We start from the raw sequence: 26,959 nt of genomic DNA on the forward strand, positions 1-26,959 counted from the left end.
ATAATAGTCCAACCAGATAGTTAGGTATGTTACCGATCAATAACAGGCAATATTGAATTATCTCATAATTACAGGTCCACCTCAGACAACTCTACCCACACTACTGGCAAACACAATGCCTACTAAACGTCTCGTCTAAACATTACCAATTAACACCCAAAAGAAAACTCTCAGATGCTCTGCTAGCCGAGAGCAATACTTATAAACATAATTAAAAATTAAAGAATATGAATTTAACTCTAATAAGTTGTAATTAAAAAATGTACATAAAAAAACAAATAATAATTACAGGGGTTTAATCATGGACACTATGTTGATACAAGGCAAACGTCAGTGAAGATTTAAAATATATGGCAGCCCCCTCCCCCTCCCCAACCCCACTAGATGCCACTGTCTCAATTCACATGAATAAATATGCAGTAACAACAAAAATATATATAATACTGGCACACTTCAACATGCTACAGTTAACTCAGACAAAATATTCAGGAAAACAATAAGATGTACTATCAATTTTCAAATAACTGAGGAATGAACTTAGTAACAAAAATGCTTTATCATGGTCCATGTTAGAATGAAGAATAATGATTTGTAACAATCCGCAAAGTCAAGGTGGAGTTGAAAGTTTCCACCAAACTTTAAAACAGATGTTGAATACTAGAGGGGAGAATTTTCCAAGACATTGGGAAGAAATCCTACGTTTTGTCTAATTTGCAGCAAGGGAAGGGCTGCAAACTACCCTGAATCGTTCACCTTTTGATCCTGTTTTTGGACACCAGGTAAGAGATCCGATATAAATGCTTCATGAGAAAATGCTTAGGAATGTGTTAGTTAGGCAGATCGCAGATCCCTGAATGATGTGAGAAGTAAACTGTGTTGTACGAAAGAGTTGGCTTTACAGTATTTGTGAGAAGTTCCGTAGGTGATGAAGCAGCGACGTGATAAGAAATTCAAAGCAAAACTCAGGACTTTAAAGATTGGTGATGTGGTGTTAGTATTAAAACCTCGTATTGGGACTTCCATGTCTCACAAGTTTGAGGGATCGTACAAAGTTATTGAGAGACTGGGGAATCTTTCATATAAAGTGTGTAATACACAGCATTCCATACAGTCTATGACTGTGCACTTAAACCGGTTGAAGGCTTATTGCTGGCCAAATATTGTGGATTCTTTTCATCATGGAGAGTTAACACTTAAGGAAGAACTTAGTGTGGGGAAAATGTTAATTCATCTTGTTTCAATTTCAGTTCCAGAGAAGAGATGCTATGTTATTTGTAGGATGAGAAGCATGATGTTCAGGTTACAATATTGAAACTGGTGGAAGGCCTTGTGATCAGTGTATAACATTCCTCAGAATATTGTAACTGGTGGAAGGTTTTGTGGTCAGTGTATAACATTCCTCGGAATATTGTAACTGGTGGAAAGCCTTGTGGTCAGTGTATAACATTCCTCAGAATATTGTAACTGGTGGAAGGCCTTGTGGTCAGTGTATAACATTCCTCGGAACTTTGTAACTGGTGGAAGGCCTTGTGGTCAGTGTATAACATTCCTCGGAACATTGTAACTGATGGAAGGCACTGTGTTCGGTGTATAAAGGAAAAAAAATGATAACGGTTAATAAGATGATTCTGGAAAAATTCTCCAGTGAAGGAAACTTCGTTCACTGAAAGTTTCAGTTATATTGACTGTGAGAATAATATGAAAGTGATTTTATGGCTGGCCTATAATGCAAGGAACCATATGATGACTTAACCTGTTAAATGGTCAACTGGAAAGCAATATACCTGAAAGGAATGTCACTATCCAATGCTGTCAATCTACCCTATGAATTGGAAAGAGGAATGCAAAAAAATGATAAACTTGCAGTTATTTGCTTCATGATCTCTCCAGTGATATCTTGAACTTTACTCATGATGTTGTTGGCTGAGTCTCCCAGGTGAACGGGACCTGCTGTTGTACCTGCCGCTGTGGTCATCATAATATCCAGGGCCTTCCTGATGGTCTCCTGCACCTGTCATTACGAACACAAACATTAATACTGAAGGTTGAGAACACTGAATACTCACCACAGTGTACAGAAACTCCAAGATGAAAGTAGATTTCATTATAAGAAAATATTTCACTTGTTGGAGCAAATTGTTCTCGTATTATAAAGTGTAATTTGATCTTGGTGGTTCTCTGCATCAAGTGTTTATACACTGACAAAACTATACTCAGTTGAGTGAGAACTATGTGACCTTCAGTACATACCTTCACTGAGGTGTGCACAGTGTTGACATCCGGGAAGAGAGCCTGGCACTTCTGGGACCAATGTTGTACCTCCACATTGCACTTCTCAGCTGCGTCTATGATTGTGTCGGCGTTGTCTATAGCGTTGACTGTGTCAAGGTTCACCAACATGGCCTGCAGCCGAGTCTTCTCTTCCTCTCCCCGTGATGTCATAGTCACCACGCAGTCATCCTCCTGTTCTAAGAGCTTCATTACGGCCTTGTTCTGCTCTACCAGTCTCTCCTGGAGTTGAAGGTGTCGAGTCTTCCAGTCATTTAGCTGTCCCCGGTATTCACCCAGTTGGGACAGTACCTCCTCACACTCAATAATGACGCTGCTGATGCTGCTCTTCTGCTCCTTCACCACAGAACGCAACTTCTTCCTGGCGACTCCAGTTTGAGATCCCATTGCCATAAGCTCGTCGTGTTTTAGTTTCCTAACAAAGGCCTCCATACCATAATTTATAGGGAACCGAGAAGCAGCCGGGGCACTGTGCTGGGTGCGGCAAATGGGACACGCCAGCTGACCATTCTTAATAGCTTTGTTAACACACTGGGAGCAGAATTTGTGCCCACACGGCAGTGAGCGAGGCCGTACATCATCATCAAAACTGATAAGACAGACTGAACACTCCTCTGGCTTGTGGTAATCCTGTGGAAAATAGGGCATAGTTACGTTGATGTGTAAATAGATATTGGTATTGCATTTACAAATAAATGCTTTATAGCATTCTAGACCGGGTACCTGGCTGTGTCAGGGTTCTTCTCTACCTCCCCTCCTCACCTCTAGTAGTGTGTGTGAGGTCAGATAGCATTAAGAGAGTTATAACGCAATGAGACTCCGGCTGTTTTTAAGGGAGTTTTCTTTTTTGGGCTCATCCACCTGCTCCCGGTTAACACGCCTAGCTCATGGTTATTCCGAACAGCCACAGGTTACTGAGAACACCCGTTATTAATGCCCTCACCTTCACTAGATAGTGACAACACCATCACTAACACATTGACTGGGTAAAGACAACACCATCATTAATGCCCTCATCATTACTGGGTAAAGACAACACCATCATTAATGCCCTCATCATGACTGGGTAAAGACAACACCATCATTAATGCCCTCACCATGACTGGGTAAAGACAACCATCATTAATGCCCTCATCATGACTGGGTAAAGACAACCATCATTAATGCCCTCACCATGACTGGGTAAAGACAACCATCATTAATGCCCTCATCATGACTGGGTAAAGACAACACCATCATTAATGCCCTCACCATGACTGGGTAAAGACAACACCATCATTAATGCCCTCACCATGACTGGGTAATGACAACCATCATTAATGCCCTCACCATGACTGGGTAATGACAACCATCATTAATGCCCTCATCATGACTGGGTAAAGACAACACCATCATTAATGCCCTCATCATGACTGGGTAAAGACAACACCATCATTAATGCCCTCACCATGACTGGGTAATGACAACCATCATTAATGCTCTCATCATGACTGGGTAAAGACAACACCATCATTAATGCTCTCATCATGACTGGGTAAAGACAACACCATCATTAATGCCCTCACCATGACTGGGTAAAGACAACCATCATTAATGCCCTCATCATGACTGGGTAAAGACAACACCATCATTAATGCCCTCACCATGACTGGGTAAAGACAACCATCATTAATGCCCTCATCATGACTGGGTAAAGACAACACCATCATTAATGCCCTCATCATGACTGGGTAAAGACAACCATCATTAATGCCCTCAGTAGATTATTTGGTGACAGATAGAGCCACCTATGTAGGGTAATCAGATAAGAAAATCAGAAGCGGGGAGCCACATAGTGCCACTCCATATTAGGTCACCCAAGGTGTGAGTGGTAGCAGTCGAAAAAACAGTGAAGATAGGTATCTATTATGTGCCACTATGATCATGTTCATTTACAGTAAAGTAGCTACCTATGAAGGGTAATCAGATAAGAAAATCAGAGGCGGGGTGCCACTTAGAGCCACCCCATATTAGGTCGCCCAAGGTGTGGGGCAGCAACAATCGTAAAATAGTGAAGATAGGTATCTATTATGTGTCGCTATGTTCATGCTCATGTTCATTTATACAGAAAAGTATGACAGTATATTTGTATAATAAACACTCAGGTGAGCGGTAGTTACCCCCCCCCCCCCCTATGGGACAGGTGTAAAAACAGGATCCTCGCAGTAGGGGCGGTCCCCCCTCACCAGCCCTCCTCATACTTGATGACCTTGAGTGTACCGTAAGAGGGACCAGCCTCCCTTAGTTGTTTTTAAGTTGGATATATTTTAAGCCTCTATACTTAAAGAAGGAGAAAAAGAAATAATCCTGATGATTTATAGATTATATTATCAAAGTACATAGGGTTAAACATAGTCGTATTGTAGGTCATCTCCCCCCACATAATATTTATTAACAAGACCTCTCCTTCTCGCCCACAAGTCCGTTGTGGGGTCTTCCTCCCCCTCCTCCTGGGACGAAGATGATGACTCATCATCTCCCAGAGAGTGAATGGGATGTAGTGCGCCTCCCTCAGGTGACTGACTGCTGACGTCATAGGGTTCACTCTCGCTGGTGGGGTGTTGTCCTTCCTCTCCTTGTGGTTCAATGACGTCACCACCTTCACTCTCGGTGGACATTCCTTGGGCTGAGGTGTTGGGGTGGGGCTCGGATGGTATGTCTGGGTGACCATACGCTAGGCTAGTGTATTTATTTAGGTAAAAGCGCTTATCATCAAATGCACTTAAACCCCTCTTAGTATTGAATGTGGTTGCCATCTGCCCCCCTATGTTTCTTATTTGTGAGTAATTAAAAGTATTTACTACACCATTACTGTGAAGGGTCTCTTTAAAGTGGTTATGTGTTAAAGATCTTTGCACAGCTCGGGGAATACCCTTAGCGGTGATGGAATTTTTATTGTCAAGCAAAGCACACTATACATTTTGGGCTTGAGTGCCACAACTTCAAGGATGTGTTTATCTGACACCTCTGACTTTAACAGCCCTAAAACACCCTTTTTAGAAGGATCATACAAGGGTGAGTTTCAGGAAAATTACTCGTATCCATCCACAAACTAAGGGGTTCTTTCCCCATCTCATTAAAGACATCTTCAGCTAGTAAGGTGAAAATGAAACTGTCTGTATCACTATACACCAGTTGTACCCTATCTGAATAGTGGTTCTTAAGTACCCTGTACCAAAAATGGTACAAGCTGTATTTTGCTAGCTCAAGAATCTGGAACCCAATGTAATTAGGATGAGTAATTTTAATGAATGGTCTGGAACTGACAGACAATAATTTATTGTCGCCTAAATGCACCATTCGTTTAAAGCGGGGATTCTTCACCTCTCGTAAAAAGGCCCTAGCTGAAGTCACTAGTTTGGTGTCAATGGCATAACGAGCTGGATTCAGTAGCGTTTTACCAAAAACACTGTTCGTCAGTAATTTGAAGAGTGTTTTCCTATCATTACTGCTGGAGGCATTTCTATTGTTAACGTTGGTGTTAACAAATTCTGCCATAAAATCTGACTGGTGGAACTCGTAAATTGCATGTATTGTTTCCACTTCAAGTCCTATCTCAATAAATAGTTGTAAAAGGTGAAGAGATATGAAATAATGTTTTTTGGGGAGATGATCTCCAACCAGTTTGATGTTTTTTGGGGGGAGGTGTGTGATGTTATTTGTTTCCAGAAGTCCCCTACTAAATGGTGAGATATCCTCCATACTTATTCCCCTATGGTGTAAACAAAGGGGCAGATCGTCTGTTAGTCTAGCTATTTCGGGTCTTAAAAGTTTGGTGTCAATTAAGAGCCAGTACCCTTTGTTAGAAGAGAAAGGCTGTTCTGTCATTATCTTCCCCCCGCTAATGAAGGAGTTCATCTCATCAGATGATAGTCTCCTTAGTCCCCCATGGGGCAATTTCCTAGTCATACAACTCCCATAGAGGCTGTTAAAGTCGAGATAAAGTAAGAATGAAGACCTATCCTCCTGGGGGTTAAAAGATGGGTTGACATAGCGGTTGTTAGCTCTGACATAACTCCTAACTGCAGTTGTAAAACCCCCTCGTATGTTTTGTGATAAGAGATTGTGCAACGTCACATCTGCACTTAACTCCAACGATATTCTACTACTTTTCAGGAAGCAGTCGTAGGAGTACCCTGGGAGGCTGCAATAGTGTGTCAATTCTAAAGAATATATATCATTTAGAATTGCCCTGTGGTGTGTAAAAATGTCAGCCAGTAATCCTACATCACACCTCAAATAAATGAGGAGGTAGTCTTTTAATGTCCTACACCCTGTAGCCTCCCATACTAATTTAGAATGTCTATATTCGTCCAAAGTTATACCTGATTTGTTTAGGGAGCTGTAGAACATTTCAATAGGAGGGAGTGTTGTGTCATTAAAGCAGCTGATTTTTGTGGTATATTCATAAGGGAAAAACTGCTTACCCTTTAAGAGTAGGTGGTGACTCTTTTTGGGCAAACCCTCTATCATTGAGTGAGTGAATGTTAAGGGGCTGGCTGAATCAATGTGGGTCTTTGCTAGGGATGAAAGACTACCTGTAATAAAAGCCAGTGAATCAAGAAATTTAAGCTTCCCTATTTCCACCTTAAGATATTTCGTCCCCTGTCTCATGAGGATATTGCTCTTAATATTTGAATCCATGGTAAACTCCCTCAAAATTAAGCCCATGTCATAAGACATATTATGGGCAATTAGAACTAAACTCTCCAGAGCATTCTTGTGGCGGAGGTTGCAGTAATTACATAGAGCTCCAATATAATTGAGCTTTTCCCTAAGGTGATCATGATGTTGAACCTTGAAATTGGAGGGGGTAAATACCTGCTCACAAAACTGGCAGTGAGTCTGTCTCCTAAAATGGATCATATCCTCAAGAGACATGTCTATTTCATAATGGTGGAGGGTAGATCTGATAATTTCCCATTTGGTAGCAACTCGCTGCATGAAATGAGTAACACTGTCCCCCCCAAAATAAGTAAATTTATCAACGACAGTGTGGTTCCTATCAACAATTATATAGCTGTATGCTATAGGTCTATGTATGGCTGTAACAGAACCTAGACAATCCTCAGTGCTTAGGACACACTCGAAATCAAAATAGCCCACATGGGAAGGGGCATAACCTTTCCCCGTATTTTTAAAATGGAGTGTGTCCCCAGGCTGAGGGTAAATAATTTTCTGAGTGATGTCGCAGGAAGAAGAGTGATTTGTTAGCTCAGACGAATTTTGATATTCTGAGAGACAGTTTCTACAGAAGACTGTCTTTCGTTTGTGGCTGCGAGTAAAGTTCCGAAGGAACTTATCGAACTCTTTTATCAAGGTCACATGAGATTCCCCCAATAACAATAAAGGAACTATGATCGAGTACTGTCTGCTACCACGACGACAAAGAGAGACGTGATAGACGCCATCTGTATGTTTGTGTATTGAATACAAAAAAATGGATAGTTTATTTCTATTCTCCAATTTAGAGATATCCTCCCAAGACAGAGGGAAGGATAAATTGTCGTATTTGACCATTTTCCTAACCCTAGAGTGAGACTCTACAAGTCTCCCTATACGTCTCCACTTCCACCCTTGTTGTGACGCCAGAAAAGCAGCAATGCACTGAATAATACATGTTTTATTGTTACCAGCCGGGTTTGGGTTGAAGACCTCATGCCGTCCCCTTAGAAATGGGGGATAAGGGACATAATCCCCCAAAACTGACCTTACACTTGCATTACAGATGACGATTTTGAGGAAATCGACATTATATAATATGAAACCACTCCCCTCTGTTTCTGAAAGGAGATCTTCCAGTCGTGTAATCATATAAGCCACCCAGCTATCAATAAGATTACCCACATCCTCAAGAGTTACCAGTCTAGCGGGTGTTGTTATGAAGTGTTCTCTAAAGTCATCATCTTCCGTGAGTCGTTGTTTCAAAAGTGTTACCTTTACCTCGAGGAGGATTTTTAATGATGAAGTAAAATTGCCATGTCCCCCAAGAGAATTCATGTAATTCTCTATTTCAGATATGTAATAGTCCCTAAAGTTGCTTAGGAGTCCTATAGGGTCTGTGGCGAAGGCTGAGGGGATGGAATATTCCAGCCTAGTAAAGAGATTCCCCAGAGCCCCCACCCTATTAATTAAGTGTGGAGTGTCTATAGCATCCTCCTCATCTGGGGAATTTTCATCACTATTTAGGGCATTAAGTCTATTGATGACAGGGGGTCTAAGACCACTAGGGCCCGGCTGAGAGATGTCACCCCTATCACCATCATCACCATCATCATCATCACTCATCGCTTCCTCTCCCCCCTCCCCTCCACCTAAGGGGTTATTGTCACGCTGTGCTTTGTCATGTTCCTCCCCTACCTGCCTCTGAATCGCTCCTGGAATGGAATAATAATAAATAATAATAATAATAATAATAATAATAATAATAATAATAATAATAATAATAATAATAAAAAGGCAACACCCTCTCACTAATCCCCATGACATAAGTTCTCAAAAAAAGATTCTTAAGAGAAATAAAGGTGGAGGGTTTATTCACTCACCACGGGGGCATGTTTGTAGATGTTCAGAGGTCAAGTCCTCACACACAGAGGTCCCACAATTATCACAAGGGGAAGTGTGGTGAGGTCTCAAGGATGTATTTCCACACAAAAAGCACAAGAAGCCATCCTCTCTGGAAGGGAGGGTGGGCTGGCGACGTTTACCTAATGAAGGAAATAGTGTATAATTTATATACACTCTCTCTCCCACACTCATGGAGAAGGGGAAAACCCTTCTTAATATTTTTTTTATTTGATATAAGTGAATAAATAAATATATAAAATACGGTCATACCTCCAGCACAGGTTCTCCTGTGTTCACCACTAGACTGTACACATACAGTTTCTCCGCAGAAGAAACATGTGTAACACCTATGAACGAAGAGATGTGATGACCCCCATCCACAAATTCTACAAATATCACCAACTCGAGACATAACGATCACGCTTACCTAAAATAAATAAATAAATAAATAAATATATATATATATATATATATATATATATATATATATATATATATATATATATCCCCCCAGCACTCAAATCACTCCACTTCTCATTCCTGCCCCTACTTATCTATATAAATATATATATATATATATATATATATATATATATATATATATATATAATATATTTATATTTATATATATATATATATATATATATATATATATATATATATATATATATATAACCCTTATATGAAATAGATACTAATTTACTTACATCTCGGGCTAGACGGGGAGGAGAGTGGATGGTTTGGTCACAATTCAATAATACATGATGTGGGGGAGGTGTAGCGTCCTTTTATTGACTCGGAAACGTGGGGGGCAACGTTGCCACATACAACACCTCTCAGTCCTTTTGTAAGAGAAGGGTTAGGCCTGCTGTAGAAAACTTTTTTTTTTTTTTTCTCTCTCTCTCTCTCGTCTGGAGGTCATCACTAGGGGACTTCTACTTCAAAAAAACATCAGGAGGACTGGCTATGTCCTGAGGGGGACACATCCCTTGATGGGTGAATACACTCACACTCACACACACCACACACACTCTCACACACACACACTCTCACACACTCTCACACACACACACACACACACACACACACACACACACACACACACACACACACACACACTCAATATATATATATATATATATATATATGAATATATAAGCGACCACTCCATAGGTAATTGAACCATTTATGGGGAAAATATGGAGGAGTGTGCGTCTGTCACAGACGAGCAACTTAATATTTTCCACCACCCAGCAAGAATATTTGTAGCTGGATTCAGTAATTCTGGGAAAACGACCCTAGTGGGGAATTTATGTGTTAAATACCACGGAAAATTCTCAAAAATTTTAGTGTCATCTGCAAATAATACAGAACAACCTCTTTCAAACATTCCCTCTCTGCGAAACAAGGTTACTGTCTCCCAGGATCTGATTAACCCACTAGAGTATAAAGATCCTTTTTCAAATGAGTCAGTTTTGTATATAATTGATGACTTATACCTGGAAGCCATACAGAGTCCAATTATAGCCAATATCTTCACAAGAGGGAGACACGGTAATATTTCCGTAATTCTAATTAGTCAAAATTTGTTTCCCCAGGGGAAATACGCCAGGACAATAACTCTGAATTGTAGTCATTATATATTAATGAAGCAGAGAGACATAAGCCAACTTGAAATTTTAAGTGGACAGTTATATGGGCGAAAAACAACTAGTAGTTTCGTTGAAATATACCGTCGGGCAATATCCCAGAACAAGTATGGTTACTTATTGGTCGATCTGACGGTTCCTGAGGCATTACAACTACGAACGAGCATCACCAACGAAGACCACTGTGAAATTGTGTATCAAATGTAATCATCAACGACAACAAAAAAAAAAAAATGTCTCTAACGACACAGAAACGAACAATTCTCACCAGTATCTATAATGACATTTCTAGCCCAGGTGGTTTCACAGGGTCAATTCAAAAATTGTATAAGGCTGCCAGACTTAAAGACCCCAACATTAGTGTTGCAGATGTGAAGGAATTTCTCCATGGGGAGCGATCTTACACATTACATAGAGGAAATTTAGTTAGGTTCCCCCGACGGAAAATATTAGCCCCTAAACCTCGTACCATAATTGCCTGTGACCTAGGGGACTTTTGTAGTTACAAAAATACAATAATGGTGTTAAATATATTTTAATTTGTATCGATGTTTATTCCCGCCTAATGCAGACTCAAACTTTAAAAACAAAAAATTCGAGTGAAGTGTTAGTCGCTCTGAAGAAGATATTAGAGGAAACGCCTCAGTTTCTCGGTGTAAGGCGGATATTCACTGACCGAGGTAGAGAATTTTACAACAAGTCAGTTCAAAATTATTTTAATAAGAAAAATATTAAATTATATAGTGTATTTTCGGAAATGAAATCTAGCATAGTGGAGCGAGCCATCAGAACTTTAAAACATAAACTGTATCATTATATGACTCAAGCTAATTCATTAAAATACACCCACATCCTCCCTAAAGTTGTGGACGTGTACAACCACACTTTCCACAGGATGCTAAAAAATACTCCTCATGCCATTCATAAGTTGCAAAATATTGAAGATATACGAAGACAGTTTAAGGTCATGTATTTAAACAATGACTCCTCCATAACTGCCATCAGTCCACGGCTGCACCTTGGACAGCATGTGCGATTGGCAAAGCGCAGGAATATATTTCACAAAGGCTTTTGGCACCAAAATACAGAAGAAATATTTGTAGTGTCACATATTGACAGAACACATCCAATCCCGACATATAAAATCAAAGATTTAAACAACGAGACGATCAGTGGCATGTTTTATGAGCAGGAATTGATTGCAACATCCCTTCCAGACTATTTTCCTGTAACGGTATTACAGTCTAGGAAAACATCGAAAGGACACAGAGAATATTTCGTCAAGTGGAGAGGGTACCCAGATTCTGCAATAGCTGGATTAAAGCTCAAGACATCGTCAAATTTAACAAAAAATGACAGTTCAAGAGGACTCTCTCGTAGAGAAACATCATCAGTTGTTATTTTTATTAAACAATTTATCACCCAAGAAGCGGAATAAACTAATCAAGGCTTTAAAAACGGCAGGAAATTGAATCAATTTGTGAAATTTTTGCCAATTTTCTGAAACGAAACATCCCAGTTCAACCTCAGATAATTAATGGCTTACAGAGATATCAGAACGACATACGATCTGTAGCGCGTAAGAAAACTCCCTTATACAAAAAGAAGCTCATACTGACCTCCAGACGTGGTGGGGCGATATTAGCAGCTCTGCTACCTTTGGCTGTATCGTTAATTTCCTCCCTAATAAGGTAATTGCGTAAATAAGTAACGAGAGAATAAAAATGGTGAAAGAATATTGCCTGGTACCACGATTCATAGCTGAAAAATATTTATTTAATAAAAAACAAGAACTCACCATCACCTCCTAATGCTGTGGGTCTGCCTCCCCCGGTGGTGATGGTAGTGAAAGTATGTCCTTCTCTTTAAAAAACGAATCCACCCAAGTAATAATATTGGGGGAGCCCGTAACCTACCCACCTGCGACTCTGGTAGGGGTGATGGGGGGGGGGGGGTGGGGGAAGAGGACACTCCTTCCTCCCACCTGACAACAACGGGCTGTGGGCGGTGTTGCCGTAGTAGCACCTCCAGACGGGCGGGGCTGGTCACACACCCTTTAAATGACATTGGGGCCCCCGGCGACCGTCGCCCGCCGCCACCCTTAAAAAGAAAAAAAAAAAACGCGGGCTGCCCGGCGCGACCATCGCCTTTTAAAAAAAAAAATAAATAAAAAAAGGGACATTCCATCCTCCCGCCCGAAGTGCAAGTAATTGTTGCTGGCCACACTCCACATAAAGCCACCATCACACCCCAAAAATCCAAGTCTGGACAACTTAATAAATGTGAATTTTAAAATTGAGGAAATTCCTCATGTCAAAGCATTATTGAACATGTTTGGACAAAACAGCCAACAGGTGATGTGGGATAGTCGCGGAAATTTATTAAAGCCTGTACAAAATTTAAATATTTTAGATATAATTAAAACTCTAGCCTTCACAAAGGGGCAATTTAGGGCAAGTGACAAGGAAGATGTAAGGGTTTTACTGAGGGTGGCTGGCATAGACCCAACCCTCATACGTAATTATCGCGCTAGATCTCAGTTAAAAGGGGGGAGGGGTCTCCTATGGATACCCCTCCCCCCTTTTAACTGAGATCTAGCGCGATAATTACGTATGAGGGTTGGGTCTATGCCAGCCACCCTCAGTAAAACCCTTACATCTTCCTTGTCACTTGCCCTAAATTGCCCCTTTGTGAAGGCTAGAGTTTTAATTATATCTAAAATATTTAAATTTTGTACAGGCTTTAATAAATTTCCGCGACTATCCCACATCACCTGTTGGCTGTTTTGTCCAAACATGTTCAATAATGCTTTGACATGAGGAATTTCCTCAATTTTAAAATTCACATTTATTAAGTTGTCCAGACTTGGATTTTGGGGTGTGATGGTGGCTTTATGTGGAGTGTGGCCAGCAACAATTACTTGCACTTCGGGCGGGAGGATGGAATGTCCCCTTTTTTTATTTATTTTTTTTTTTAAAAGGCGATGGTCGCGCCGGGCAGCCCGCGTTTTTTTTTTTCTTTTTAAGGGTGGCGGCGGGCGACGGTCGCCGGGGGCCCCAATGTCATTTAAAGGGTGTGTGACCAGCCCCGCCCGTCTGGAGGTGCTACTACGGCAACACCGCCCACAGCCCGTTGTTGTCAGGTGGGAGGAAGGAGTGTCCTCTTCCCCCACCCCCCCATCACCCCTACCAGAGTCGCAGGTGGGTAGGTTACGGGCTCCCCCAATATTATTACTTGGGGTGGATTCGTTTTTTAAAGAGAAGGACATACTTTCACTACCATCACCACCGGGGGAGGGCAGACCCACAGCATTAGGAGGTGATGGTGAGTTCTTGTTTTTATTAAATAAATATTTTTCAGCTATGAATCGTGGTACCAGGCAATATTCTTTCACCATTTTATTCTCTCGTTACTTATTTACGCAATTACCTTATTAGGGAGGAAATTAACGATACAGCCAAAGGTAGCAGAGCTGCTAATATCGCCCCACCACGTCTGGAGGTCAGTATGAGCTTCTTTTTGTATAAGGGAGTTTTCTTACGCGCTACAGATCGTATGTCGTTCTGATATCTCTGTAAGCCATTAATTATCTGAGGTTGAACTGGGATGTTTCGTTTCAGAAAATTGGCAAAAATTTCACAAATTGATTCAATTTCCTGCCGTTTTAAAGCCTTGATTAGTTTATTCCGCTTCTTGGGTGATAAATTGTTTAATAAAAATAACAACTGATGATGTTTCTCTACGAGAGAGTCCTCTTGAACTGTCATTTTTTGTTAAATTTGACGATGTCTTGAGCTTTAATCCAGCTATTGGCAGAATCTGGGTACCCTCTCCACTTGACGAAATATTCTCTGTGTCCTTTCGATGTTTTCCTAGACTGTAATACCGTTACAGGAAAATAGTCTGGAAGGGATGTTGCAATCAATTCCTGCTCATAAAACATGCCACTGATCGTCTCGTTGTTTAAATCTTTGATTTTATATGTCGGGATTGGATGTGTTCTGTCAATATGTGACACTACAAATATTTCTTCTGTATTTTGGTGCCAAAAGCCTTTGTGAAATATATTCCTGCGCTTTGCCAATCGCACATGCTGTCCAAGGTGCAGCCGTGGACTGATGGCAGTTATGGAGGAGTCATTGTTTAAATACATGACCTTAAACTGTCTTCGTATATCTTCAATATTTTGCAACTTATGAATGGCATGAGGAGTATTTTTTAGCATCCTGTGGAAAGTGTGGTTGTACACGTCCACAACTTTAGGGAGGATGTGGGTGTATTTTAATGAATTAGCTTGAGTCATATAATGATACAGTTTATGTTTTAAAGTTCTGATGGCTCGCTCCACTATGCTAGATTTCATTTCCGAAAATACACTATATAATTTAATATTTTTCTTATTAAAATAATTTTGAACTGACTTGTTGTAAAATTCTCTACCTCGGTCAGTGAATATCCGCCTTACACCGAGAAACTGAGGCGTTTCCTCTAATATCTTCTTCAGAGCGACTAACACTTCACTCGAATTTTTTGTTTTTAAAGTTTGAGTCTGCATTAGGCGGGAATAAACATCGATACAAATTAAAATATATTTAACACCATTATTGTATTTTTGTAAACTACAAAAGTCCCCTAGGTCACAGGCAATTATGGTACGAGGTTTAGGGGCTAATATTTTCCGTCGGGGGAACCTAACTAAATTTCCTCTATGTAATGTGTAAGATCGCTCCCCATGGAGAAATTCCTTCACATCTGCAACACTAATGTTGGGGTCTTTAAGTCTGGCAGCCTTATACAATTTTTGAATTGACCCTGTGAAACCACCTGGGCTAGAAATGTCATTATAGATACTGGTGAGAATTGTTCGTTTCTGTGTCGTTAGAGACATTTTTTTTTTTTTGTTGTCGTTGATGATTACATTTGATACACAATTTCACAGTGGTCTTCGTTGGTGATGCTCGTTCGTAGTTGTAATGCCTCAGGAACCGTCAGATCGACCAATAAGTAACCATACTTGTTCTGGGATATTGCCCGACGGTATATTTCAACGAAACTACTAGTTGTTTTTCGCCCATATAACTGTCCACTTAAAATTTCAAGTTGGCTTATGTCTCTCTGCTTCATTAATATATAATGACTACAATTCAGAGTTATTGTCCTGGCGTATTTCCCCTGGGGAAACAAATTTTGACTAATTAGAATTACGGAAATATTACCGTGTCTCCCTCTTGTGAAGATATTGGCTATAATTGGACTCTGTATGGCTTCCAGGTATAAGTCATCAATTATATACAAAACTGACTCATTTGAAAAAGGATCTTTATACTCTAGTGGGTTAATCAGATCCTGGGAGACAGTAACCTTGTTTCGCAGAGAGGGAATGTTTGAAAGAGGTTGTTCTGTATTATTTGCAGATGACACTAAAATTTTTGAGAATTTTCCGTGGTATTTAACACATAAATTCCCCACTAGGGTCGTTTTCCCAGAATTACTGAATCCAGCTACAAATATTCTTGCTGGGTGGTGGAAAATATTAAGTTGCTCGTCTGTGACAGACGCACACTCCTCCATATTTTCCCCATAAATGGTTCAATTACCTATGGAGTGGTCGCTTATATATTCATATATATATATATATATATATATATATTGAGTGTGTGTGTGTGTGTGTGTGTGTGTGTGTGTGTGTGTGTGTGTGTGTGTGTGTGTGTGAGAGTGTGTGAGAGTGTGTGTGTGTGAGAGTGTGTGTGTGTGTGTGAGTGTGAGTGTATTCACCCATCAAGGGATGTGTCCCCCTCAGGACATAGCCAGTCCTCCTGATGTTTTTTTGAAGTAGAAGTCCCCTAGTGATGACCTCCAGACGAGAGAGAGAGAGAGAAAAAAAAAAAAAAAGTTTTCTACAGCAGGCCTAACCCTTCTCTTACAAAAGGACTGAGAGGTGTTGTATGTGGCAACGTTGCCCCCCACGTTTCCGAGTCAATAAAAGGACGCTACACCTCCCCCACATCATGTATTATTGAATTGTGACCAAACCATCCACTCTCCTCCCCGTCTAGCCCGAGATGTAAGTAAATTAGTATCTATTTCATATAAGGGTTATATATATATATATATATATATATATATATATATATATATATATATATATATAAATATAAATATATTATATATATATATATATATATATATATATATATATATATATATATATTTATATAGATAAGTAGGGGCAGGAATGAGAAGTGGAGTGATTTGAGTGCTGGGGGGATATATATATATATATATATATATATATATATATATATATATATATATATATATATATTTATTTATTTATTTATTTATTTTAGGTAAGCGTGATCGTTATGTCTCGAGTTGGTGATATTTGTAGAATTTGTGGATGGGGGTCATCACATCTCTTCGTTCATAGGTGTTACACATGTTTCTTCTGCGGAGAAACTGTATGTGTACAGTCTAGTGGTGAACACAGGAGAACCTGTGCTGGAGGTATGACCGTATTTTATATATTTATTTATTCACTTATATCAAATAAAAAAAATATTAAGAAGGGTTTTCCCCTTCTCCATGAGTGTGGGAGAGAGAGTGTATATAAATTATACACTATTTCCTTCATTAGGTAAACGTCGCCAGCCCACCCTCCCTTCCAGAGAGGATGGCTTCTTGTGCTTTTTGTGTGGAAATACATCCTTGAGACCTCACCACACTTCCCCTTGTGATAATTGTGGGACCTCTGTGTGTGAGGACTTGACCTCTGAACATCTACAAACATGCCCCCGTGGTGAGTGAATAAACCCTCCACCTTTATTTCTCTTAAGAATCTTTTTTTGAGAACTTATGTCATGGGGATTAGTGAGAGGGTGTTGCCTTTTTATTATTATTATTATTATTATTATTATTATTATTATTATTATTATTATTATTATTATTTATTATTATTCCATTCCAGGAGCGATTCAGAGGCAGGTAGGGGAGGAACATGACAAAGCACAGCGTGACAATAACCCCTTAGGTGGAGGGGAGGGGGGAGAGGAAGCGATGAGTGATGATGATGATGGTGATGATGGTGATAGGGGTGACATCTCTCAGCCGGGCCCTAGTGGTCTTAGACCCCCTGTCATCAATAGACTTAATGCCCTAAATAGTGATGAAAATTCCCCAGATGAGGAGGATGCTATAGACACTCCACACTTAATTAATAGGGTGGGGGCTCTGGGGAATCTCTTTACTAGGCTGGAATATTCCATCCCCTCAGCCTTCGCCACAGACCCTATAGGACTCCTAAGCAACTTTAGGGACTATTACATATCTGAAATAGAGAATTACATGAATTCTCTTGGGGGACATGGCAATTTTACTTCATCATTAAAAATCCTCCTCGAGGTAAAGGTAACACTTTTGAAACAACGACTCACGGAAGATGATGACTTTAGAGAACACTTCATAACAACACCCGCTAGACTGGTAACTCTTGAGGATGTGGGTAATCTTATTGATAGCTGGGTGGCTTATATGATTACACGACTGGAAGATCTCCTTTCAGAAACAGAGGGGAGTGGTTTCATATTATATAATGTCGATTTCCTCAAAATCGTCATCTGTAATGCAAGTGTAAGGTCAGTTTTGGGGGATTATGTCCCTTATCCCCCATTTCTAAGGGGACGGCATGAGGTCTTCAACCCAAACCCGGCTGGTAACAATAAAACATGTATTATTCAGTGCATTGCTGCTTTTCTGGCGTCACAACAAGGGTGGAAGTGGAGACGTATAGGGAGACTTGTAGAGTCTCACTCTAGGGTTAGGAAAATGGTCAAATACGACAATTTATCCTTCCCTCTGTCTTGGGAGGATATCTCTAAATTGGAGAATAGAAATAAACTATCCATTTTTTTGTATTCAATACACAAACATACAGATGGCGTCTATCACGTCTCTCTTTGTCGTCGTGGTAGCAGACAGTACTCGATCATAGTTCCTTTATTGTTATTGGGGGAATCTCATGTGACCTTGATAAAAGAGTTCGATAAGTTCCTTCGGAACTTTACTCGCAGCCACAAACGAAAGACAGTCTTCTGTAGAAACTGTCTCTCAGAATATCAAAATTCGTCTGAGCTAACAAATCACTCTTCTTCCTGCGACATCACTCAGAAAATTATTTACCCTCAGCCTGGGGACACACTCCATTTTAAAAATACGGGGAAAGGTTATGCCCCTTCCCATGTGGGCTATTTTGATTTCGAGTGTGTCCTAAGCACTGAGGATTGTCTAGGTTCTGTTACAGCCATACATAGACCTATAGCATACAGCTATATAATTGTTGATAGGAACCACACTGTCGTTGATAAATTTACTTATTTTGGGGGGGACAGTGTTACTCATTTCATGCAGCGAGTTGCTACCAAATGGGAAATTATCAGATCTACCCTCCACCATTATGAAATAGACATGTCTCTTGAGGATATGATCCATTTTAGGAGACAGACTCACTGCCAGTTTTGTGAGCAGGTATTTACCCCCTCCAATTTCAAGGTTCAACATCATGATCACCTTAGGGAAAAGCTCAATTATATTGGAGCTCTATGTAATTACTGCAACCTCCGCCACAAGAATGCTCTGGAGAGTTTAGTTCTAATTGCCCATAATATGTCTTATGACATGGGCTTAATTTTGAGGGAGTTTACCATGGATTCAAATATTAAGAGCAATATCCTCATGAGACAGGGGACGAAATATCTTAAGGTGGAAATAGGGAAGCTTAAATTTCTTGATTCACTGGCTTTTATTACAGGTAGTCTTTCATCCCTAGCAAAGACCCACATTGATTCAGCCAGCCCCTTAACATTCACTCACTCAATGATAGAGGGTTTGCCCAAAAAGAGTCACCACCTACTCTTAAAGGGTAAGCAGTTTTTCCCTTATGAATATACCACAAAAATCAGCTGCTTTAATGACACAACACTCCCTCCTATTGAAATGTTCTACAGCTCCCTAAACAAATCAGGTATAACTTTGGACGAATATAGACATTCTAAATTAGTATGGGAGGCTACAGGGTGTAGGACATTAAAAGACTACCTCCTCATTTATTTGAGGTGTGATGTAGGATTACTGGCTGACATTTTTACACACCACAGGGCAATTCTAAATGATATATATTCTTTAGAATTGACACACTATTGCAGCCTCCCAGGGTACTCCTACGACTGCTTCCTGAAAAGTAGTAGAATATCGTTGGAGTTAAGTGCAGATGTGACGTTGCACAATCTCTTATCACAAAACATACGAGGGGGTTTTACAACTGCAGTTAGGAGTTATGTCAGAGCTAACAACCGCTATGTCAACCCATCTTTTAACCCCCAGGAGGATAGGTCTTCATTCTTACTTTATCTCGACTTTAACAGCCTCTATGGGAGTTGTATGACTAGGAAATTGCCCCATGGGGGACTAAGGAGACTATCATCTGATGAGATGAACTCCTTCATTAGCGGGGGGAAGATAATGACAGAACAGCCTTTCTCTTCTAACAAAGGGTACTGGCTCTTAATTGACACCAAACTTTTAAGACCCGAAATAGCTAGACTAACAGACGATCTGCCCCTTTGTTTACACCATAGGGGAATAAGTATGGAGGATATCTCACCATTTAGTAGGGGACTTCTGGAAACAAATAACATCACACACCTCCCCCCAAAAAACATCAAACTGGTTGGAGATCATCTCCCCAAAAAACATTATTTCATATCTCTTCACCTTTTACAACTATTTATTGAGATAGGACTTGAAGTGGAAACAATACATGCAATTTACGAGTTCCACCAGTCAGATTTTATGGCAGAATTTGTTAACACCAACGTTAACAATAGAAATGCCTCCAGCAGTAATGATAGGAAAACACTCTTCAAATTACTGACGAACAGTGTTTTTGGTAAAACGCTACTGAATCCAGCTCGTTATGCCATTGACACCAAACTAGTGACTTCAGCTAGGGCCTTTTTACGAGAGGTGAAGAATCCCCGCTTTAAACGAATGGTGCATTTAGGCGACAATAAATTATTGTCTGTCAGTTCCAGACCATTCATTAAAATTACTCATCCTAATTACATTGGGTTCCAGATTCTTGAGCTAGCAAAATACAGCTTGTACCATTTTTGGTACAGGGTACTTAAGAACCACTATTCAGATAGGGTACAACTGGTGTATAGTGATACAGACAGTTTCATTTTCACCTTACTAGCTGAAGATGTCTTTAATGAGATGGGGAAAGAACCCCTTAGTTTGTGGATGGATACGAGTAATTTTCCTGAAACTCACCCCTTGTATGATCCTTCTAAAAAGGGTGTTTTAGGGCTGTTAAAGTCAGAGGTGTCAGATAAACACATCCTTGAAGTTGTGGCACTCAAGCCCAAAATGTATAGTGTGCTTTTGCTTGACAATAAAAATTCCATCACCGCTAAGGGTATTCCCCGAGCTGTGCAAAGATCTTTAACACATAACCACTTTAAAGAGACCCTTCACAGTAATGGTGTAGTAAATACTTTTAATTACTCACAAATAAGAAACATAGGGGGGCAGATGGCAACCACATTCAATACTAAGAGGGGTTTAAGTGCATTTGATGATAAGCGCTTTTACCTAAATAAATACACTAGCCTAGCGTATGGTCACCCAGACATACCATCCGAGCCCCACCCCAACACCTCAGCCCAAGGAATGTCCACCGAGAGTGAAGGTGGTGACGTCATTGAACCACAAGGAGAGGAAGGACAACACCCCACCAGCGAGAGTGAACCCTATGACGTCAGCAGTCAGTCACCTGAGGGAGGCGCACTACATCCCATTCACTCTCTGGGAGATGATGAGTCATCATCTTCGTCCCAGGAGGAGGGGGAGGAAGACCCCACAACGGACTTGTGGGCGAGAAGGAGAGGTCTTGTTAATAAATATTATGTGGGGGGAGATGACCTACAATACGACTATGTTTAACCCTATGTACTTTGATAATATAATCTATAAATCATCAGGATTATTTCTTTTTCTCCTTCTTTAAGTATAGAGGCTTAAAATATATCCAACTTAAAAACAACTAAGGGAGGCTGGTCCCTCTTACGGTACACTCAAGGTCATCAAGTATGAGGAGGGCTGGTGAGGGGGGACCGCCCCTACTGCGAGGATCCTGTTTTTACACCTGTCCCATAGGGGGGGGGGGGGGTAACTACCGCTCACCTGAGTGTTTATTATACAAATATACTGTCATACTTTTCTGTATAAATGAACATGAGCATGAACATAGCGACACATAATAGATACCTATCTTCACTATTTTACGATTGTTGCTGCCCCACACCTTGGGCGACCTAATATGGGGTGGCTCTAAGTGGCACCCCGCCTCTGATTTTCTTATCTGATTACCCTTCATAGGTAGCTACTTTACTGTAAATGAACATGATCATAGTGGCACATAATAGATACCTATCTTCACTGTTTTTTCGACTGCTACCACTCACACCTTGGGTGACCTAATATGGAGTGGCACTATGTGGCTCCCCGCTTCTGATTTTCTTATCTGATTACCCTACATAGGTGGCTCTATCTGTCACCAAATAATCTACTGAGGGCATTAATGATGGTTGTCTTTACCCAGTCATGATGAGGGCATTAATGATGGTGTTGTCTTTACCCAGTCATGATGAGGGCATTAATGATGGTTGTCTTTACCCAGTCATGGTGAGGGCATTAATGATGGTGTTGTCTTTACCCAGTCATGATGAGGGCATTAATGATGGTTGTCTTTACCCAGTCATGGTGAGGGCATTAATGATGGTGTTGTCTTTACCCAGTCATGATGAGAGCATTAATGATGGTGTTGTCTTTACCCAGTCATGATGAGAGCATTAATGATGGTTGTCATTACCCAGTCATGGTGAGGGCATTAATGATGGTGTTGTCTTTACCCAGTCATGATGAGGGCATTAATGATGGTGTTGTCTTTACCCAGTCATGATGAGGGCATTAATGATGGTTGTCATTACCCAGTCATGGTGAGGGCATTAATGATGGTTGTCATTACCCAGTCATGGTGAGGGCATTAATGATGGTGTTGTCTTTACCCAGTCATGGTGAGGGCATTAATGATGGTGTTGTCTTTACCCAGTCATGATGAGGGCATTAATGATGGTTGTCTTTACCCAGTCATGGTGAGGGCATTAATGATGGTTGTCTTTACCCAGTCATGATGAGGGCATTAATGATGGTTGTCTTTACCCAGTCATGGTGAGGGCATTAATGATGGTGTTGTCTTTACCCAGTCATGATGAGGGCATTAATGATGGTGTTGTCTTTACCCAGTAATGATGAGGGCATTAATGATGGTGTTGTCTTTACCCAGTCAATGTGTTAGTGATGGTGTTGTCACTATCTAGTGAAGGTGAGGGCATTAATAACGGGTGTTCTCAGTAACCTGTGGCTGTTCGGAATAACCATGAGCTAGGCGTGTTAACCGGGAGCAGGTGGATGAGCCCAAAAAAGAAAACTCCCTTAAAAACAGCCGGAGTCTCATTGCGTTATAACTCTCTTAATGCTATCTGACCTCACACACACTACTAGAGGTGAGGAGGGGAGGTAGAGAAGAACCCTGACACAGCCAGGTACCCGGTCTAGAATGCTATAAAGCATTTATTTGTAAATGCAATACCAATATCTATTTACACATCAACGTAACTATGCCCTATTTTCCACAGGATTACCACAAGCCAGAGGAGTGTTCAGTCTGTCTTATCAGTTTTGATGATGATGTACGGCCTCGCTCACTGCCGTGTGGGCACAAATTCTGCTCCCAGTGTGTTAACAAAGCTATTAAGAATGGTCAGCTGGCGTGTCCCATTTGCCGCACCCAGCACAGTGCCCCGGCTGCTTCTCGGTTCCCTATAAATTATGGTATGGAGGCCTTTGTTAGGAAACTAAAACACGACGAGCTTATGGCAATGGGATCTCAAACTGGAGTCGCCAGGAAGAAGTTGCGTTCTGTGGTGAAGGAGCAGAAGAGCAGCATCAGCAGCGTCATTATTGAGTGTGAGGAGGTACTGTCCCAACTGGGTGAATACCGGGGACAGCTAAATGACTGGAAGACTCGACACCTTCAACTCCAGGAGAGACTGGTAGAGCAGAACAAGGCCGTAATGAAGCTCTTAGAACAGGAGGATGACTGCGTGGTGACTATGACATCACGGGGAGAGGAAGAGAAGACTCGGCTGCAGGCCATGTTGGTGAACCTTGACACAGTCAACGCTATAGACAACGCCGACACAATCATAGACGCAGCTGAGAAGTGCAATGTGGAGGTACAACATTGGTCCCAGAAGTGCCAGGCTCTCTTCCCGGATGTCAACACTGTGCACACCTCAGTGAAGGTATGTACTGAAGGTCACATAGTTCTCACTCAACTGAGTATAGTTTTGTCAGTGTATAAACACTTGATGCAGAGAACCACCAAGATCAAATTACACTTTATAATACGAGAACAATTTGCTCCAACAAGTGAAATATTTTCTTATAATGAAATCTACTTTCATCTTGGAGTTTCTGTACACTGTGGTGAGTATTCAGTGTTCTCAACCTTCAGTATTAATGTTTGTGTTCGTAATGACAGGTGCAGGAGACCATCAGGAAGGCCCTGGATATTATGATGACCACAGCGGCAGGTACAACAGCAGGTCCCGTTCACCTGGGAGACTCAGCCAACAACATCATGAGTAAAGTTCAAGATATCACTGGAGAGATCATGAAGCAAATAACTGCAAGTTTATCATTTTTTTGCATTCCTCTTTCCAATTCATAGGGTAGATTGACAGCATTGGATAGTGACATTCCTTTCAGGTATATTGCTTTCCAGTTGACCATTTAACAGGTTAAGTCATCATATGGTTCCTTGCATTATAGGCCAGCCATAAAATCACTTTCATATTATTCTCACAGTCAATATAACTGAAACTTTCAGTGAACGAAGTTTCCTTCACTGGAGAATTTTTCCAGAATCATCTTATTAACCGTTATCATTTTTTTTCCTTTATACACCGAACACAGTGCCTTCCATCAGTTACAATGTTCCGAGGAATGTTATACACTGACCACAAGGCCTTCCACCAGTTACAAAGTTCCGAGGAATGTTATACACTGACCACAAGGCCTTCCACCAGTTACAATATTCTGAGGAATGTTATACACTGACCACAAGGCTTTCCACCAGTTACAATATTCCGAGGAATGTTATACACTGACCACAAAACCTTCCACCAGTTACAATATTCTGAGGAATGTTATACACTGATCACAAGGCCTTCCACCAGTTTCAATATTGTAACCTGAACATCATGCTTCTCATCCTACAAATAACATAGCATCTCTTCTCTGGAACTGAAATTGAAACAAGATGAATTAACATTTTCCCCACACTAAGTTCTTCCTTAAGTGTTAACTCTCCATGATGAAAAGAATCCACAATATTTGGCCAGCAATAAGCCTTCAACCGGTTTAAGTGCACAGTCATAGACTGTATGGAATGCTGTGTATTACACACTTTATATGAAAGATTCCCCAGTCTCTCAATAACTTTGTACGATCCCTCAAACTTGTGAGACATGGAAGTCCCAATACGAGGTTTTAATACTAACACCACATCACCAATCTTTAAAGTCCTGAGTTTTGCTTTGAATTTCTTATCACGTCGCTGCTTCATCACCTACGGAACTTCTCACAAATACTGTAAAGCCAACTCTTTCGTACAACACAGTTTACTTCTCACATCATTCAGGGATCTGCGATCTGCCTAACTAACACATTCCTAAGCATTTTCTCATGAAGCATTTATATCGGATCTCTTACCTGGTGTCCAAAAACAGGATCAAAAGGTGAACGATTCAGGGTAGTTTGCAGCCCTTCCCTTGCTGCAAATTAGACAAAACGTAGGATTTCTTCCCAATGTCTTGGAAAATTCTCCCCTCTAGTATTCAACATCTGTTTTAAAGTTTGGTGGAAACTTTCAACTCCACCTTGACTTTGCGGATTGTTACAAATCATTATTCTTCATTCTAACATGGACCATGATAAAGCATTTTTGTTACTAAGTTCATTCCTCAGTTATTTGAAAATTGATAGTACATCTTATTGTTTTCCTGAATATTTTGTCTGAGTTAACTGTAGCATGTTGAAGTGTGCCAGTATTATATATATTTTTGTTGTTACTGCATATTTATTCATGTGAATTGAGACAGTGGCATCTAGTGGGGTTGGGGAGGGGGAGGGGGCTGCCATATATTTTAAATCTTCACTGACGTTTGCCTTGTATCAACATAGTGTCCATGATTAAACCCCTGTAATTATTATTTGTTTTTTTATGTACATTTTTTAATTACAACTTATTAGAGTTAAATTCATATTCTTTAATTTTTAATTATGTTTATAAGTATTGCTCTCGGCTAGCAGAGCATCTGAGAGTTTTCTTTTGGGTGTTAATTGGTAATGTTTAGACGAGACGTTTAGTAGGCATTGTGTTTGCCAGTAGTGTGGGTAGAGTTGTCTGAGGTGGACCTGTAATTATGAGATAATTCAATATTGCCTGTTATTGATCGGTAACATACCTAACTATCTGGTTGGACTATTATTTGAATAACCTTTATTCATTTAATATTAATCAAATAATCAGTGCTTATTATTTGTAATTACACCGCATTATTTTATGTAAAGAGTTCTGGTTATTCTTGGCTACCTGTGTTTATTTTATATGTTTATGTTTTTTATTCTTTGTTACCTCTTCATGAAGTATAATGATGTGTTTGTGAAGCAGTCGTTTATTTTCACCTCTTGACAGTTGATATTGGCAATGCCACAAATACTAATTAATTAATACGACTGTAAGGCACATAAACCTTACCCATATGTCAAGGGACTATAACATGGATGATACGGTCTAGAGAATTTATGCTCGATCCCTAAAGATTCCCCAAAAGTGTTAAATACTTCAGAGCAAAAACTGCCATCATTATCTGTCTGAATGACGCAATACATATCAAATAATGAGAAAATCCATTCCAAGTGCCTTATAAGTGTTTTAGTCTTAATATTACATTGAGCATAAACTTTTGGAAATCTAGTAGTCATTCACATTAAGGTAAACATAAACATATTGCCAGATCTAGTTCTGGGGTAAATGGACCTACACAATCCATAATCAAATGTGAAAAAGACTCCTCTGGCACAACAATAGGTTGCAATGGTGCTCTCGGAACAGTCTGGTTGGGTTAACTCACAGTTTGACATACTAGAGAGGTGTGACAATACCTGACTGCATCTTTCTTCAATTTGGGCCAGTAGAAGAATTTATATGTTTTATGATACATACTAGT

The 26,959-nt window shown here is 40.3% G+C and overlaps 2 protein-coding genes across 2 annotated transcripts; one reads left to right on the forward strand and one right to left on the reverse strand.

Moving 5' to 3' along the window:
- Nucleotides 1-1,864: 1,864 nt before the first annotated feature.
- Nucleotides 1,865-3,696, reverse strand: LOC123749047 (tripartite motif-containing protein 59-like; the record flags this gene model as incomplete). Its single annotated transcript, XM_045731154.1, has 3 exons — nucleotides 3,619-3,696; nucleotides 2,251-2,919; nucleotides 1,865-2,011 (listed from the first exon to the last, which is right to left on the reverse strand). Coding segments are annotated over exons 1-3 (894 nt in total), but the record flags the coding sequence as incomplete, so codon positions are not given.
- An 18,826-nt stretch (nucleotides 3,697-22,522) lies between these two features.
- On the forward strand, nucleotides 22,523-24,354 carry LOC138361922 (tripartite motif-containing protein 59-like; the record flags this gene model as incomplete). The annotated part of the gene is made up of 3 exons (XM_069320952.1): nucleotides 22,523-22,600; nucleotides 23,300-23,968; nucleotides 24,208-24,354. Coding segments are annotated over exons 1-3 (894 nt in total), but the record flags the coding sequence as incomplete, so codon positions are not given.
- Between the last annotated feature and the right edge of the window lie 2,605 nt (nucleotides 24,355-26,959).

This window comes from Procambarus clarkii, unplaced genomic scaffold (genome assembly GCF_040958095.1).
Source record: "Procambarus clarkii isolate CNS0578487 unplaced genomic scaffold, FALCON_Pclarkii_2.0 HiC_scaffold_1012, whole genome shotgun sequence".
Classification (NCBI taxonomy): domain Eukaryota; kingdom Metazoa; phylum Arthropoda; class Malacostraca; order Decapoda; family Cambaridae; genus Procambarus; species Procambarus clarkii.